Source organism: Pistacia vera, unplaced genomic scaffold (assembly GCF_008641045.1).
Source record: "Pistacia vera cultivar Batoury unplaced genomic scaffold, PisVer_v2 Contig733, whole genome shotgun sequence".
NCBI lineage: Eukaryota > Viridiplantae > Streptophyta > Magnoliopsida > Sapindales > Anacardiaceae > Pistacia > Pistacia vera.
The window spans coordinates 54,466-70,075 of NW_022196594.1; the positions used below are offsets into that span (position 1 = coordinate 54,466).

General features: G+C 36.4%; 1 protein-coding gene and 1 long non-coding RNA gene across 5 annotated transcripts; both read right to left on the minus strand.

Moving 5' to 3' along the window:
• Positions 1-4,203: 4,203 nt before the first annotated feature.
• On the minus strand, positions 4,204-5,046 carry LOC116115209. The gene has a single exon (XM_031401370.1). It carries the CDS (start codon positions 5,044-5,046, stop codon positions 4,204-4,206), a length of 843 nt encoding a protein of 280 aa, XP_031257230.1.
• A 1,826-nt stretch (positions 5,047-6,872) lies between these two features.
• On the minus strand, positions 6,873-9,860 carry LOC116115216. 4 transcript variants are annotated; one of them, XR_004125637.1, is made up of 4 exons: positions 8,069-9,860; positions 7,723-7,769; positions 7,476-7,598; positions 6,873-7,305 (listed from the first exon to the last, which is right to left on the minus strand). It is a non-coding gene; the product is annotated as an uncharacterized LOC116115216 (long non-coding RNA). The 4 variants fall into 4 exon arrangements; XR_004125636.1 differs by lacking the exon at positions 7,476-7,598; XR_004125635.1 differs by having other exon boundaries at positions 7,723-9,860.
• Between the last annotated feature and the right edge of the window lie 5,750 nt (positions 9,861-15,610).

The window sequence follows — 15,610 nt, forward strand, 5'->3', positions numbered from 1 at the left end:
CAACCTACTAATTCACACTAAGTGTCGTCACACAATAATGAAAATTAAAGGTAGAATAAATACATGAATGAATCCAGATTTTCATTGAATTGATAACAATAAATATATGTTTAAACAAAGAGCATTCCAATTAGGCTACATTAGATCCCTAAATAAGAGTTTAGTTACACATTGACATTAAAGAGAGCAAACCTAAAATTCCCCCAAAAGCATGAATACTCCAAACCCTAGGAAGAATCTCCTTCTCTTTCTTGATAAAAAGTAACTCTCAATTTTGGTTAAAAAAAGAATCCCTAAAATAAATTATAAAGTCCTATTTATACTTTTCCTTTGCTAGGGGTGTTTTTGGGAGAGTCCAAGTTCAAGTTGGAGTTGGAAAAGGTAAGATTTTTATTTTTCTCGCGATCCACACTGTGGTGTGATATTCTGGCATTGCGGTGCCAAATTCTTCCTCAAACATAAAACTTTGTCACGCCGCAGTGCCAACTTCTTCATGCCATAACATGAACTTTCTGTCCAAATTCAGCTTCTTGTGCTACGGCGCAGAAAAACCATGCTGCGACGCATAAAAATAATGTCACGGCACCATCCAACAATTTTACATTCTTTCTTTTGCTTGACGATCCGACTTCCCTCTTTAGCACATACAAAGCGTCCAACCACCGTGTGAGCATAAATTAATCACTTTTTCTGCCTAAAAACCTGAAACTCATACACATACCCATGATTCTGGAAAATAGAAATATATAGAGAAACTTGCATAAAAATAATCCATGAAAGGCACGAGTTCCCTACAATCTACTCATAAAATCATGGAACATATATATCATTTCATCACTCATTAGCGGCTTTTGGCCAGCCTTGCGAGTTGATGCTTTCTTCTTCAGGCCGTTTGGTTTTTCGGCCCACATATCTATAAGGAAGAAACAAGTTGTTAGCAACCTAACAAAGCAGGATTATAAACATCAAGCTATCAAGCACTTACCTTTTTCAAAAATGGTACAGAATTTGGCTTCGTCGACAGAAGCGATATGCTTTCAACTGAGAAAGCATGATAAGCTCATTAACGTTGTGCTCACTGCTAGGGAGATCGCTAAATCATTGACGCTGCTCCAAGCTCACTTTAGGAAGGAAGTTCTACTCGACGATTACTACAAAACAAAGGGAATATGAAGTTAGTCTGCTTGCCAAGCTAAGAAATATTCTTTAGTCGCATGAAGGTCGGAGTCTTACTAGCTTCCGAAGAAAAAGTATGGGTCTCCCTGGGCTTGTAGAAATAATATTGTGAGTCCCAATGTAGAATTTTCTTTGGGACTTCGACCAAATCGTTAAAATGTAATTTCCTCGCCTTTAAGAGGTAGTATGTTTGGTCCTGACTCTTCTTAAGTATATACAAATGGACGAGCTCCTCTACAGATAGCTCACCTAGATCAGCTATCATGTACGCTATGTACATGCCTATTATTATTATATATGATTCCCTGTCAGTTGAAGGGGAGCAATGCCAAACGTATTTATGATGTTGGCAACGAAAAAATGAAGGGGAACGTACATTCCACACCTAAAGAGGGTATTTAAAATCACCGCCTATCCTTCGGGGGGGGGGGGGGGGGGGGGGGGGGGAGGGGTTCTGGGAGGCTCCCGAACCGCAAAGGAAGTTGAGTCGCATAAACGCTTGTTATGCACTCAATATCCTCGGCCACAACCAAGGAACGTTGTTCCTTTTAGGGCCTATGAATTGGAGACTTCCTCAGTGGAAGAGTTTCCACAGAAGCATAGTTGGAAGAGCCCATAGCATCGAGGTCCAAGCTTCGAGGTCCAAGCTTCATACGACAAAGTCCTTAGAAACCTTTAGGACTACTTCCCTGCGAACAGCCTAGGTCATAGGGGAATCAAAGAGTCGATCTATGTTGTGGGTGCTGGAAGAAGATGTGATGGAAGTTCACCTTTAGGTACCTGAAACAGAAGTGAGCAAGTGTCAGAGTTCGAACATTCGACAACTTATCCACACTTTGCTTTCAGTTCAGGCACCCAAGGTAGCTCGCATCGATCAAAAGATACAAGCGAGCTACCAGGATTCCGGCGGCTGCCTCCTTATACCCTTCTAAAACCCAAAATCAACAGGAATACTTAAAAAAAACCCTAAAAAATACAATAAGGCCATGACAATGGCCACCCTCAATAGCAAAAAGCGTTCAAAATGAGTAAGAGGGAAGAAAAAAGCATTGCCGAAGCATAAAAATGGTGGGAGTTCGCTGGAAAATCGTCATGAAATCGAGAAAGCAATGATTGAGCAAAGTAGCAAGTGAACTCAATATTTTTGCAAGTATGAGTTTCAAATGAAGTTAGCTTGTGTTTATAGTGGTGAACATGGGAGACGAAGAGGTGGGATTCGACCGTAATCATCAATCTACAACAAATCTCATCCCTCCATTCGTCGAGCAATCCTGATTGTTTGACATGGCCATGTGTCGATCATCCGTGAGGGATGATCAACCGTCAGACTAATGCAATCATAACCGTCACCGCACGTCTCCTCGACTTCGCGAGTGGACAACTGTAGTCGACCACGCACAGCGAAAAGTAATTGCAAAAGCCGATTGCATTTAATGTGACATGACCATGTGGAAATTACTTCAATGCCCCTCGTTTCAAATTCCAAGTTCATCAAGAATAACATAGCAGAAAAATTGCTAAGTCTTAATCACGTCGACTGAAATTAAGATCAACTCATGAAGCTCAGTCAAATCTGCATTCGGCGTATAACTTGTGAAAATCGAGCTTAATATCAAATCGAGCAATTAGCTTTTGAAGCTCAAAACAAGCACCGAACATTAGGGGACAGATTTTTTGTGTGATTTTTTCATTAAGCTTGGAGAACTCGAAGTTATAGTCCGACTCATAACCAGCTTAGCTTAACATTTGTTCGACTCAACATAAGCTCGTCGAGATATAGCTCGATCCAGCATAAGCTTGTCGCGACCAATCCTGACAGTTTTCAGTCAGATCCCAGATATTTCGAAAGGAATTAGATCAATAGCAATAATGGCGCAATCTCAGTACTCAATCGCGAGAATATTGGAGTTGCAATTCAATCTTAATTGTAATCATTTTAATTTCACTCTTTCTTTTGTAGAAACTTGTATATAAACCCCCTCCAACAATGGAGAAGCGGTTAGCAAATTGTTCTAGAAAATATTTTACTTTCTTGTAAGCTTTCAAAGCAATAAGAAAACACAGTGGATGTAGACTCAGGATTATAACTTGCAGAACCACTTTAAAAATCTTTTATGTCATTTACATTACCGCTTTCATATTCAATACTTTGCTGATTATTTGTAAACACGTACGCACCAATTCTGACTCTGTCAAGATCAATCAGATCGCTCTAATTGATGTGATTTTCGTATCAACAAATGCTATAGCACATTATAAATCAATTTACAATTTAGTTTTTTTTTTCTTTGTAATTGTTTCGGTTATGACTTGTTTAAACTTCTTACTTCCTAATATTTTTAAGATATATTATGGTTATTTCTATTTAGAGCATTAATACTATATACTAATGGTTTACTTAATTATTAATGCTATTCATTTTTAATGTGGTTATTTATATATTTTATATATAAATAAATTGGGAAGTGGAGTTGGTTTGGGGAACGCACTTCCCATGTGGGGATTCCGGATGCCTACACCGCTTAAATGATTTGGGGAACAAATTTAAGCGTGCCGACGATGTCGTCGGACGGGCCACCGCCAGCTACAGTTTTCGACAATTAGCCACCATCGTAGTGGCGGTCCGGCATCTGAGTGTTTCCAAATCTTTTTAAATTCAGTAAAAATAATTTTTTTTAAATTAAATCAAACAATCTTTCTAATATAATATAATATTATAATATAAAATATTATATATGGGTACTTTTGTCATGTTACGCTGCAAAATCAACTTAAATTCCTTGAATATTTTATAATGAAATTAAATTATTCAGTTTCAAAAGTTATTTACCAAACATTTTATATGCCATAACTTAAGAATAATAAAAAAAAAAATTAAGCTATAACAATCTGAAACACATATTTAATTTAACTAATTATTGTACGTAAATATAACGCATACATTATTAGAAAATAATGGCAACCAAACCATCAACTTTAAAATTACACAACAAATAAATAATAAGTTCAATACAAACCTTAAAATAATCAAGCAACTTGCTTGATAGAAGTCATGGCTTGTATCATAGTTAGCAATAGAAGTAACCCTGCTGCAACAGTTGCCGTGCCTTTCCAAAGATTGCTGAAATACACCCTATTTAAGGTGGCCTTGGTATGGTTCAAGGGATTGTTATAGTGTGCTTTTAGTTCCTCGCAGAGGTGGTAGTAACAAGAACCAACGAAACCAGTTTGAGAGCAAAGTTTGTTGAACATATTCGATATTGAAGCATTGCCGCCAAAAGAACTGATAACAATCCCCCCTTCAATGAGCAAATCCACATATTTTCCTGTATCGATAAGTCGCCTTTCAAATCTTATGTCACGTAAACATTCTCTTTTGATACCCTTAAACTTTACTCCTGACTCGTACAATTTCGCTGCACAAGGTAAGTTTGCAATACTCTTTCCATTTGGCTCGACTTTTGAGTAGTTTTTCAATAAAGCGATCCTTATCAAATCAGTGAAATGAACAACTGCAGTGCATCGAGGTATGCCGTTACACATCTCATAGTCAAAGTAGTTGCAAGAAAGCTCCATGAAGGTAGGATGATGAGGGCTAACATAAGCGAGCCTATATAATTCCTCAAGGATGAAGTATGGATGTTGATTTTCAAGTTTTAGCAACTCAATGGGTGAAACGGAATCTGATGATGGATTATTTATCAAATAATCACTTGCATAAAAACTATAATTGAAATACCTCCAGAATAGCTCAATGATAAAGATAGCATCATTTAGAATTACGCCTACGAACTCAGTACTTCCAAGATCGGATGTCTTTGCGTAAAAATTACGAATTTGTTGTTCATTGTTTTTAATGAAGGCTAACATTTGCTCCCATCTCTCCAAATTTATTCGTTGAAGAACACTTCTATGTACCCTGTAAATACAATAGTCAGGAAAGGGCTCTCAATTATGGTTAGTATTGTTTATTACCAACTGCCTATGCTCCTCATCTTTAACGAAAGCACTCATCATCTCCAACTTCATTGTCCTAATATCCAGCAAACAAAACTCATAACAATCAACCCTAGAAAGAAACTCATTTTAATTTCTTGCATGTAGTGATTTAGCTACTTCAAAATAATTTTATTCCAATGCTAGCAACACATCGAAATAGGTTAAATTATATAAACCGATGTATCATTGTATTTGAATTAGTTAAAGTATCTAATACAGTGCGGCAACAAGTTTGAGTTTTTTTTTCCCCCTACTGTGACACAACTTTGGCATAGAAGCTGGTTAAGAACACAACGCCAACATTGGGCTGTGATAGAGGAAGCCAATTTTTCTAAACTATTTATCTAAAATTATTTGTGACCTTGATTTATGCTTTAGAGTTATTACTATATTTTTTAATTTGCAGATACATAATAACTCGCTAATATGAATACCTTTTTATTAAAGCCAAATTATTTATAGGTTCTCAAATATGTTTATAGTTTTTTTGGTAAAAATTATGTATATTTCTTTTATCAATGTCCATACCTTAGATTTAACATACTCTATTTATTAATTATTAATATAATGCATATTTTACCTTTATACTACTTATACTAAGGATAACTAAATTAAAACAATAATATTTTTAATTACACCTCTATTAAATTATAATCTACTCTTAATAATAAAATTAGTTTAATCACAACACTATGACTATAGAAGGGTTTTAATTAATATATATATATATATAGAGAGAGAGAGAGAGAGAGAGAGAGAGAGAGAGAGAGTCATACTATTGTAACACAAATTATTAACTTAACCTGAAACAAAAACTGACTACCCTTCATCTAAATCTAATCTAACGGTTCACATAAATTTAATTAAAAAGAGTTTATATATACATCACCGACACTCAATTATTTCACCACTCTTACAAATAGAATGATATTTTGGTAAACAAAGAGAAATCCTCTCTCTCTCTCTTCAATCACCATAACCTATAAACGCAATATCTATTTGAATTGAACAAGAACATCATGAAAGCTCTTGATAATAGACATTGATTCATGCATTAATTATATAGATCTTCTACACTACAAGAAATTTAACATTTAGGGACGAAATTTTTTGTCACATAAAGTGCAAAATTCGTCCTAAAAAGTAATGTATGACAACATACCAAATCATCCCCAAAGCCAAGTCGCCAAAGCGTAATGCCCACGGAAAAATAATTCGTCCCCAAAGCCATGCCATTAGGGACGAAATACGGTTTCTTCGTTAAAAATTATTTATTTTGTGACGAAATTTTTTGTCCACAAAAGAATAATTATTCGTCCCAAATGAGACTGTTTCGTCCCCAAAAAAAGCACAATTAGGGACGAAATTTTTTTGCCCCTAATTGGATCAATCATTCGAGACAAATATTTTCGTCCTTAAGTATGTGGTGAATTGGGGACAAATTTTCATCCCTGATGTTGTGGTGAATTGGGGACGAAAATTTTCGTCCCTCATGGTGTGGTGGATTGGTGACTAAGAATTTCATCCCTCATGGTGTGGTGTATTGGGGACAAAATTTTTTGTCATTGATTGGGTTGATAATATGATGATTAACCGTAATCCCAATTTATGAATCAACCCTACTAATTTTCCTTCATGATAATACCCAGATTCATTTTCACTTCACTATATAAACAAACAAAACAACAAAAGCTGAGTTTCCCAAATCAAATTGCACTTCTTTATTAACAAAAACTGTCGACATTACAATTCCTACTTACCCACTACCACAGAATCTTCTAAGTAAGTTTCAGGATTCCAATCCCAAAAGAGTGAAACAAGAAACAAAATTGCAAACAACTTTTTTCTTTCCTATAGCCCAAAATCTTCAATGTTGTCATAGTTTCTTGGTTGCTTCCATCCCTACTACTTCGAGCTCAAGTTTATCCGCCCTAAATGCAATCTCTTTGTCTTCAACAACATTTTATTTACAATTCAGATTTTCTTGATTAGCTTCAAAGAATGATTTACCAGTTATTCCTCATCAAGTTGTTGTCGTTGCGACGTTAGTTGCTCTACTAATCTATCCAATGCTTCCTTCAACCACCCATATTGACTTTGACAAGCTTTTCTGGCTCCTGCCACACTCATCTGTACAAAAAAAGTGACATAATTATCAAAAAAAATTCTTTATAAGATATCTAACTACAAACAGCTTTCTGAATGCCTTTGAAAAATAACATCATTCACAATAATTTTTCCTCCATTTTACCGTTCGTTCAATTACCCACTGTTAACAGAGCGTTCTATATAAAATTTACCATGTATATGAGACACATTTATGTCAACGATGCCATTACTCAGGCTGATCAACACAACCAAAACTCAGAAGAAGACAGAAGAAGAGTTTTGATTGTAAGGGCAATAATTAATTGCAGCAAAGCCTGCCAATTTCAAGAATATACAGCAACAGAAATCAAAATAAATAATGGTCATTACTGCTTCCAATATATTGTCAAACACATGAACAAGAAAAGTTTCCCAGAAAGTTGAAGAGGGATTACATACATGAGATCAATGCCCATAAATTGAGGATTCAGCTGTACTCCAACCACCTAAAGAATTATATACAAGGTAAAAATATCAGGAATTTAAATACAGACTGTTAAAAATGACCAAACAGACATAAAGAAAGTATTTGACGGACACTAACTTTTCCATTTTCAGTTACACGAATTGATAATTTAGTTTGTTTGTTTTTTTTTTTTTTTTTTTTTTTAAATTTATAAAGGGATCTTTGAAAATGATTAAATTATAAAGGCAGTAGTTGTCTCAAAAACCAGATAGGATATATGATTCAAAGAAACATTTATATGCTTTAGAATAGATGTGTATTATGTTATTTATCCAATACCAGTCATGTAAAAGGTTTCCTATGACATGAGGCTTTAGGGAAGAACCCTGATTGTGTGACCTGAACCCATTAATAAATAGTACCCATGTCTCCTGGCATAAAATATAAAAGGCAAATGCAACAACTGATTAAGAAAGGAAAAGAAAGAAAATGTGATTTAATAATAAATAAAAATTAGAGGGAATCAATTCTGGTAGACACCATAATATTAGCTCAACTACAATGGATGCATCTAATAAGTCAAGAAAGAATACTTTTCCCTCTTAGTAATCAATTATTCAACATGATTGCAAACAACAATGGACGTCATGGGTCTTGCCAGGGTTGAAATAGATAAAAGAAAGTAAACAAAAGAAATGAAAATTTGATGGTCTATATTGAAGTCATTTTTTCCCATGTCTCTTCAGAGATCAATGAGATACTCAGCATCTTTTAAGTAACAGCAGAACTTTCTCAATCAACTCATTTTAGCAAAGCACTAATTAATCTTCATATGATAAAAATTGAGTTTTAAACATTTACAATCTACACAGTTGAGGTTGTGGCTCTACGGAGACACTTCAAATTTATAATTAAATGATTTGAGTCAGAATGCAAATTCAACCTTCAACAATGTCAATAAAATATAATGCTGTAAGTTATGATAAGTTAACTTGAAGAAAGATGCTGACACATAAGAGCATGCATGTACTCAAGAATAATGTTTACCAATTAAATGAATAAGTAGATTTCATTCAACAACCACATACCAAACTTTCCAGCCACCAAAGAAGAAACTGCATCACTTACAAGAAAACAAAACATTAAAGTTTCTGATAGCAGCTCAAGTTCACATAAATATCAAATAACACACTAAACCTAATTTAATTAGAAAAAAGACAAAAATACGCAACATCAAAAGTCAAGTCGAATGAGGGTTGTCCAAACATTTCATATATACTTACAATTTGAACCTATAATCTTAAGTTTATCACTTTGAAACTTTTATCATTTCACGCAACAATGCCTACTCTGAGTTTCAAAATACTCATGACACAGCATACAACATTTAAAAATCTGTATTTCAAGCACATATACTACCTGAATGTTTATTCAACATCATACTATCCTATTTACAAATTATAACATAATAAAAGTCACAAAGCCCCAAGTAATTTTAGGAATCGAAGATGATTATATAATTACAAGCCAGTGGATAAACACGGAGTAGCGAGTACTTACAGTAGGTGATATGAAATCCATCTGGGTACCAATTCCAAGTAACGCAACCAACAATACAAGCACACAAAACAGTTAACCCATTTGAAACATTAAAAAATACAAAATATAACACATCAAAATTCTAAAGAACTTGAGCAAATGAGTAAGCAAACAGCTAATTAAAACAAAACATTGCATCAATAATGAAGTCGAGTGCAAAGGGCCGATGGTGGAGTCGGAAGAAGTGGAAAGGTCGGAGAGGTCGGTTTGGTTGGATTGAGTGCGGAGAGATACGAGGCGGGACGATGGGTTGAGGGGAAGGAGGTGACGCTTGTGGCGGGGGTGGAGATGGACGGTGGAGATGGATTTGATTAGAGAGAGAAAGAGGGATCTAGCCATCAGTTTTGAGGGAAATTTGAGTGAAGATTGCAAAAATCTTATTTGAGAGAAGAAGATGACATTCTGGGACAAAAATTTTGGGTTAATGGATATTAGGTTTCTGGGGACGAAAATTTGGGGTTAATAGGTATTAGCTTTTTAGGGACGAAAATTTGGGGAAATTTTGGGTGGGCGCAAACGGGTGCTTGTTTCCCGGTTAATAATCAGGTATATGGTAATATTTCTAAAGTGCTATGTATTTTAATTATACTGCAAAGCAGCTCACTCTCCCTTATTTTTTTTTTTTTTTTTTTTATTACCTTAGGTTTTTCATTATTATATTATAAATACAATAGAAAACCCTATCCCATTTGACTTTACCCGAATCTAACCCAACCCAAGCCCAATTAGTAAATTAATAATAAATCCAATTACTAATTGAACTTACCATGAAGGAGACGCTGCCCCCTCACCCCTACTTGCTCACCGGCAAACGGGACCATCGCACACTCACCGAGGAGCAAGACCCCCGAATGCGTCTGCATAAGGGACTTCAAGCTTATGCAAAATATAAACCATATTCAACAATTGATAGATAATGAGTTATAAAAATATGAAGTTTTACTTATCAAAATTATATTCATAACATTTTCACAAAAAAATGCTACCATAGATACATATTAGTAACATATTTTCAAAAAGTGCTACTATCCAGTATTACTATTAGTCAATTTTTTTGTAATAGGTGAAGCAAAGAGCAAAATGAAGAGAAAGGGCAAAACGACGGCCGCTAGAGCATGTCATGATCCTCAAAGGTACCTGCCACACCTTCCTACCATTTTCAACGGATCCTCATTCGCCACCTACACTTAATTTTAAATTTTTTATCTTGGGTTTCAATCAATTTCAGAGCAGAAGTTCGAGACTCACTAGCAAGCAAGTCTGGGTTTTGTTTCAAATGAAATAAAAAAGGAAGTGGGTGTTTTTACATTTACCTAGAACTAATAATATTTGCTCCCTAATTAGATTTCCAAATTTTATACAATTAGAGATAAAAAATTTCGTCCCAGAAAAAAACAGGTTTTTATTTGCAAAATTTTGCGTTAAAAAATAATAAATTCGTCCCAGATTGATTTCCCTCTATATTATTTCATCATTCCATCCAAATGGCATTGTTGGAAGGGATGAAACTGAATTCATCCCTAAATTAAACATTTGTTGTAGTTCTAAATTTCATCCCTAAAAATGTATTTTTCACAATTTAGGACAAAATTATATTTTGTCGCTAACGAGTTTTCAAAATTTTGTACAATTGGAGACAAAAATATTCGTCCCAAAAGAAAAAGGCTTTTAGCTACAAAATTTTTTGTCCAAAAATAATAAATTTCGTCCCAGAATGATTTCCCTCCATATTATTTCATCCTTCCCTCCAAATGGCATTGTTGGCGCGGGGCAAAAACTGAGTGCTAATCATTTTATGACGAAATTATAATTTTGTCCCCTAAAATGACCATTTTGTGACGAAATTACAATTTCGTCCTCTAAAATGACCATTTTGGGACGAAATTAAATCCGTCCCTAAATGTTAAATTTCTTGTAGTGCTATAAGAACATTTGCAATAAAATATTCATGCATTAATCATATATAGCTCTTCTATAAGAAAATGGGTGAATAAGTCAAATGAAACAAATTAAGTGCATGTGCTGACTTGAGTTTGATCCTGCTTTCAAATGCCATAGCTAGCTCTCACTCGAGGGATGAAAATATAATGAATTATTTTGGGCTCGGTTTCCACACACATTTGTATTAAATACACACACGGGAAGAAACTGATTGGGCGGCATATCAATTATTAAAAGTTCTTTGGACCCAAAATGTGAACACAAGTTGGTGGAGATGCACATATTGGACTAGGAAAAGTTTGGAAATAAGACTTTGAATTTTTGATTACTCTAAACATATAGACTTTCTCCCTCGTAATAAATTGACCAAACTGTTCTTATAGCCATAATTTTCTGTCAAAAAGATGGCAATTGTTATGCCTAAAAAATCATGGCTGACATAAGTTGATGTCAGCAAGCACCAATCAAAGTTCAGGAAGATTTTGTGTCGTCCAGAGTTTATCACGTCGCCCAAGACAAAGAGAATATAGTTGTCAACAACCCAACCAACTCAAGTTTTGTCTATGAATGAATTTGGTTCCCACACATGTCCAAGCCCCATTTAATTTAAGGATATTTCCTAAGTTCTCAGCCAATGGGACGCTAGGAGGGATTTGCAGACACCAACCCACTTGCAGATATATAATCATTACCTTCAGCTTAGCAAATATAAGTAGTAGCTCCCCCTCACAAAATTAGGATCAGACACTCTGAATTCAACAAAGAAAATAACAAAGACACACTACGGGAAAGAGACTAACTTGATATTCTTTAAAAACACTTAGAATACTAAGCACCTGTAACCCAGATCGCAGTTCGTGACCTCTTGTAAATCTTGGCTAATAACCAAGAACTCACTACTATATAAGAAAACAGCGGATGTAGGATTCGCTTTAAGCATCCTACATCCATTGTTATTCTTGGATAATAACCAAGAATTCACTACTATATAAGAAAACAGTGGATGTAGGATTCGTTTTAAGCATCCTATATCCACTGTAGGATTCGCTTTAAGCATCCTACGTCCTACACTCTGAATTCAACAAAGAAAATAGCAAAGACACACTACGAGAAAGAGACTAGCTTGATATTCTCTAAGAACACCAAGCACTTGGAGCCTAAATCATAGTTCGTGATCTCTTGTAATCTTGGCTAATAACTAATAACTCACTAGTATGTAAGAAAATAGTGGATGTAGGATTCGCTTTAAGCATCCGAACCACTATAAAACCTTTATTGTCTCATTTACTTTATGTCTTTGCATGCAACTGTGAGAACAATACTACTTTAATCAACTCTCATAATTGTTCACTTGTAATATCTAGGACTTTCTTAGCATTTTGCACGTACGACATCATTGGTGTCAAAATCAAGCATCAACAGTTTGGTGCTAGAAAGAGGGGTGAGATTCACATTAGCTCTTTATCTAGTATTTTCAACTGATCCGTCAGTTTCATCTTCAAAGATCAAACCACAAAAACTCATGACTCATGGTTTTGAAGTTAAGCGCACTGGCACTAATAACAAGGAGACTCCCCATAATCAGGAGACTACTACTCCCAAAGTAGTTCTTCTTTCCTAGAACATTGCAAAGAGTGTCCCTTTAACTTCCCAGGCAGATCTTGCTTTGATCAGTTACTTGGAGAAGTTCAACAACACCTTCCAAACGATGAGCTAAAGGTTGGATCATTTGGACTAGGGCATGCCACTGAATTCAGACTCCTAAAACGTATGTTAGCCACTCCAAAGCATGGAAACAAGTGAAAGCTCATACAACGCGTACTATAGCACAAAAGAATAAGGGTAAGCAAGTGGCCAAGAAAGGGTAGAAAGGCTTAAAGAGGCAGGCGAATACTGGTCGCGAGTAAGGGAAGAAACCTGTGGCTCAACGGCTTGGCAGTATGTCGCACCAAGAGCAGACCTATGACACGTTGCAAGGGCATGCTCATAAGAGTGCTCAGGATGGAGATTCCCACTATCATTGACATGATGGTTTTAACCATCATGGCGAGGGAAGTACCAATTGTCAGCGGGTTGGTTCCAACACTGTAGAGGTAGGGAAAACTCCCCCAACCACTCAGCACCTTCATAGGGCTCAGCTCGCAAGTGTCAAGGCATGTCGAAGGCTCAGCCAATGTAGAGAAAGCACCGACCTGTAGTCTTTCATCAACCGCAATGTAGGTATGCAGAACATACCTACATTGTGAAAAGTGATCCCTAAAAGGGTTCACTTCCTTAGATAGAAGAGTTACAGCAAGCTCTGGATCAGCTTCGAGCTCAACAGAATGAGTAGGGAGTGGTCACTAAGGCGTCTTCCTTTTCTCCAGTAGTTCTAACTACTCATCTCCTGTCAACATTCAAGATGCCTGACATAAAGGCATTCGATGGGAATATTGATCCTCAAGATCACCTCTACAAGTTTAACGACCTCATAGAGCTTCACAAGGTTTCAAACTTGGCTAAGTGTTGTTGCTTAGCAATGATTCTGACTGCCCATCCTAAGCATTGGTTCAGATCACTTCTAATAGGGTCTATCAACTCATGGTAGCAGATGAGCTCCTTGTTCTTAAGACACTTCCAGGCCAATCGGAAGTTCTCAATGCCACTCAACTATTTAAGCGACATACGGTAGGAGAAGAATGAGTCTCTCCAATCCTACATTGATAGGTTCCATAGGGAACTAAATAAGGTAGCTAATAACTTAAAGATTCGGTTCGAACTCTGATTATTGTCAAAGTTCATCTACAAACCGACCCGTGGAAGAAACTGCAATCAGAGGATGATATTTCCCTTACTTGCTTCTACAACTTGACAGAAAAATATCTACGAATGGAAAACTCAGTGGTAGCTTTAAACTGCCACAACCCTGGGCCTTCGACCAGCATTCCTAATCAAAGGGAAGAATTCCAAGGAGAAAGTAGTAGATAAACTGATTGTAAATAGGCTAACGACAATCAAAGAAAGGGAAAGAAGCAACAATTTGAGCCCAAGAAATCTTATACTTAAATTTCTCGTCACGACAGCGATAACTTCACTCCACTAAACACATCGATCTCAGCAATTCTAGCTAATTCAGCAGAGACTAATCTAATCTAATCTACTCGGAGTTCCAGAGCCCATGAAGAAACCTTTGTCTAAAAGGAATGGCAAGAAACATTGTTGTTACCACAGGGATAATAGGCATCATACTGATAGTGCCGATTTCTCAAGTAGGCAATTGAAAACCTTATCCAAAAAGGTCAATTCAAAGAGTATGTGAATGGTCCAACTCCCTTGAGGGAGAAAGACCAAGAAGACGATAAGGAAAAGCATAGAGGTTACAAGGGTCTCTACTTGGTAGGGACCTTCACTAGGAGACCTCATATTGTAGGGACCTCTCAACATGCACATGATAAGTATGCCCGAGAAGCCCGACATGAACCCTTCAATGTGCTCAATCTAGAATCGCAACCAAGCAAGCTATACAGAGAAGAGGAGATTACCTTCTTTGAGAAGATGCGAAGCGAGTGCACCACACTCATAAGGATGTATTGGTTGTTATGGCTAAAATAGGACGGTGCGAAGTCCACAGGATGTTGGTGGACAATGAGAACACTGTGAATATCCTATTTCAACGAGCTTTTGAGGAGATGAAGTTGGAAGATATAGACTTAAAGCTTGTAGCTGCTCCTCTTTATGGTTTTATCAGGACCACCTAAGTCCCCGAGGAATGATTTCTCTTCAAGTCACTTTGGGAGATCCCAAAAAAGTGATTGAAATGATAGAATTTCTAGTAGCAGATTGTCCTTCATCATTCAATGGCATTCTCAGATGACCCTACTATAAAACTTCAAGGTTCTCACCTCCATTTACCATAAGGAGATGAAGTTCCCCACTTTGACAGGGTTTAGGGAAGTTAAGGGATCACAGCATGAATCTCGTGACTGCAATAATCGAGCAGTTTAGATGGCATGTAAAAGGAAAAGGAAGCCTGAGGGCAACCCCAAGCAGGCAATGGCAATTAGTAGGATTAAGCCATAACCTAGTCCAGTGGAAGACAATATTGATCCTCATGTGTAGGAGGAGTATACCCATAGTGGGCCAGTTGAGACTTTGTTTGAGGTACCTATAGATGAGCATGAGCCAACTCGTGTGTTGAGAATCGGAAGTAACCTCAACCCTCAGCTCACAGCCAATTTAGCGAGCTTCCTCAGACAAAATATCGATGATTTTGCATGGGCGCATGCCGACATGATCAAGATCAACCACAAGGTCATATGTCATGCACTTAACATCGATAGTGAGTTCAAGTTAGTTTGCCAG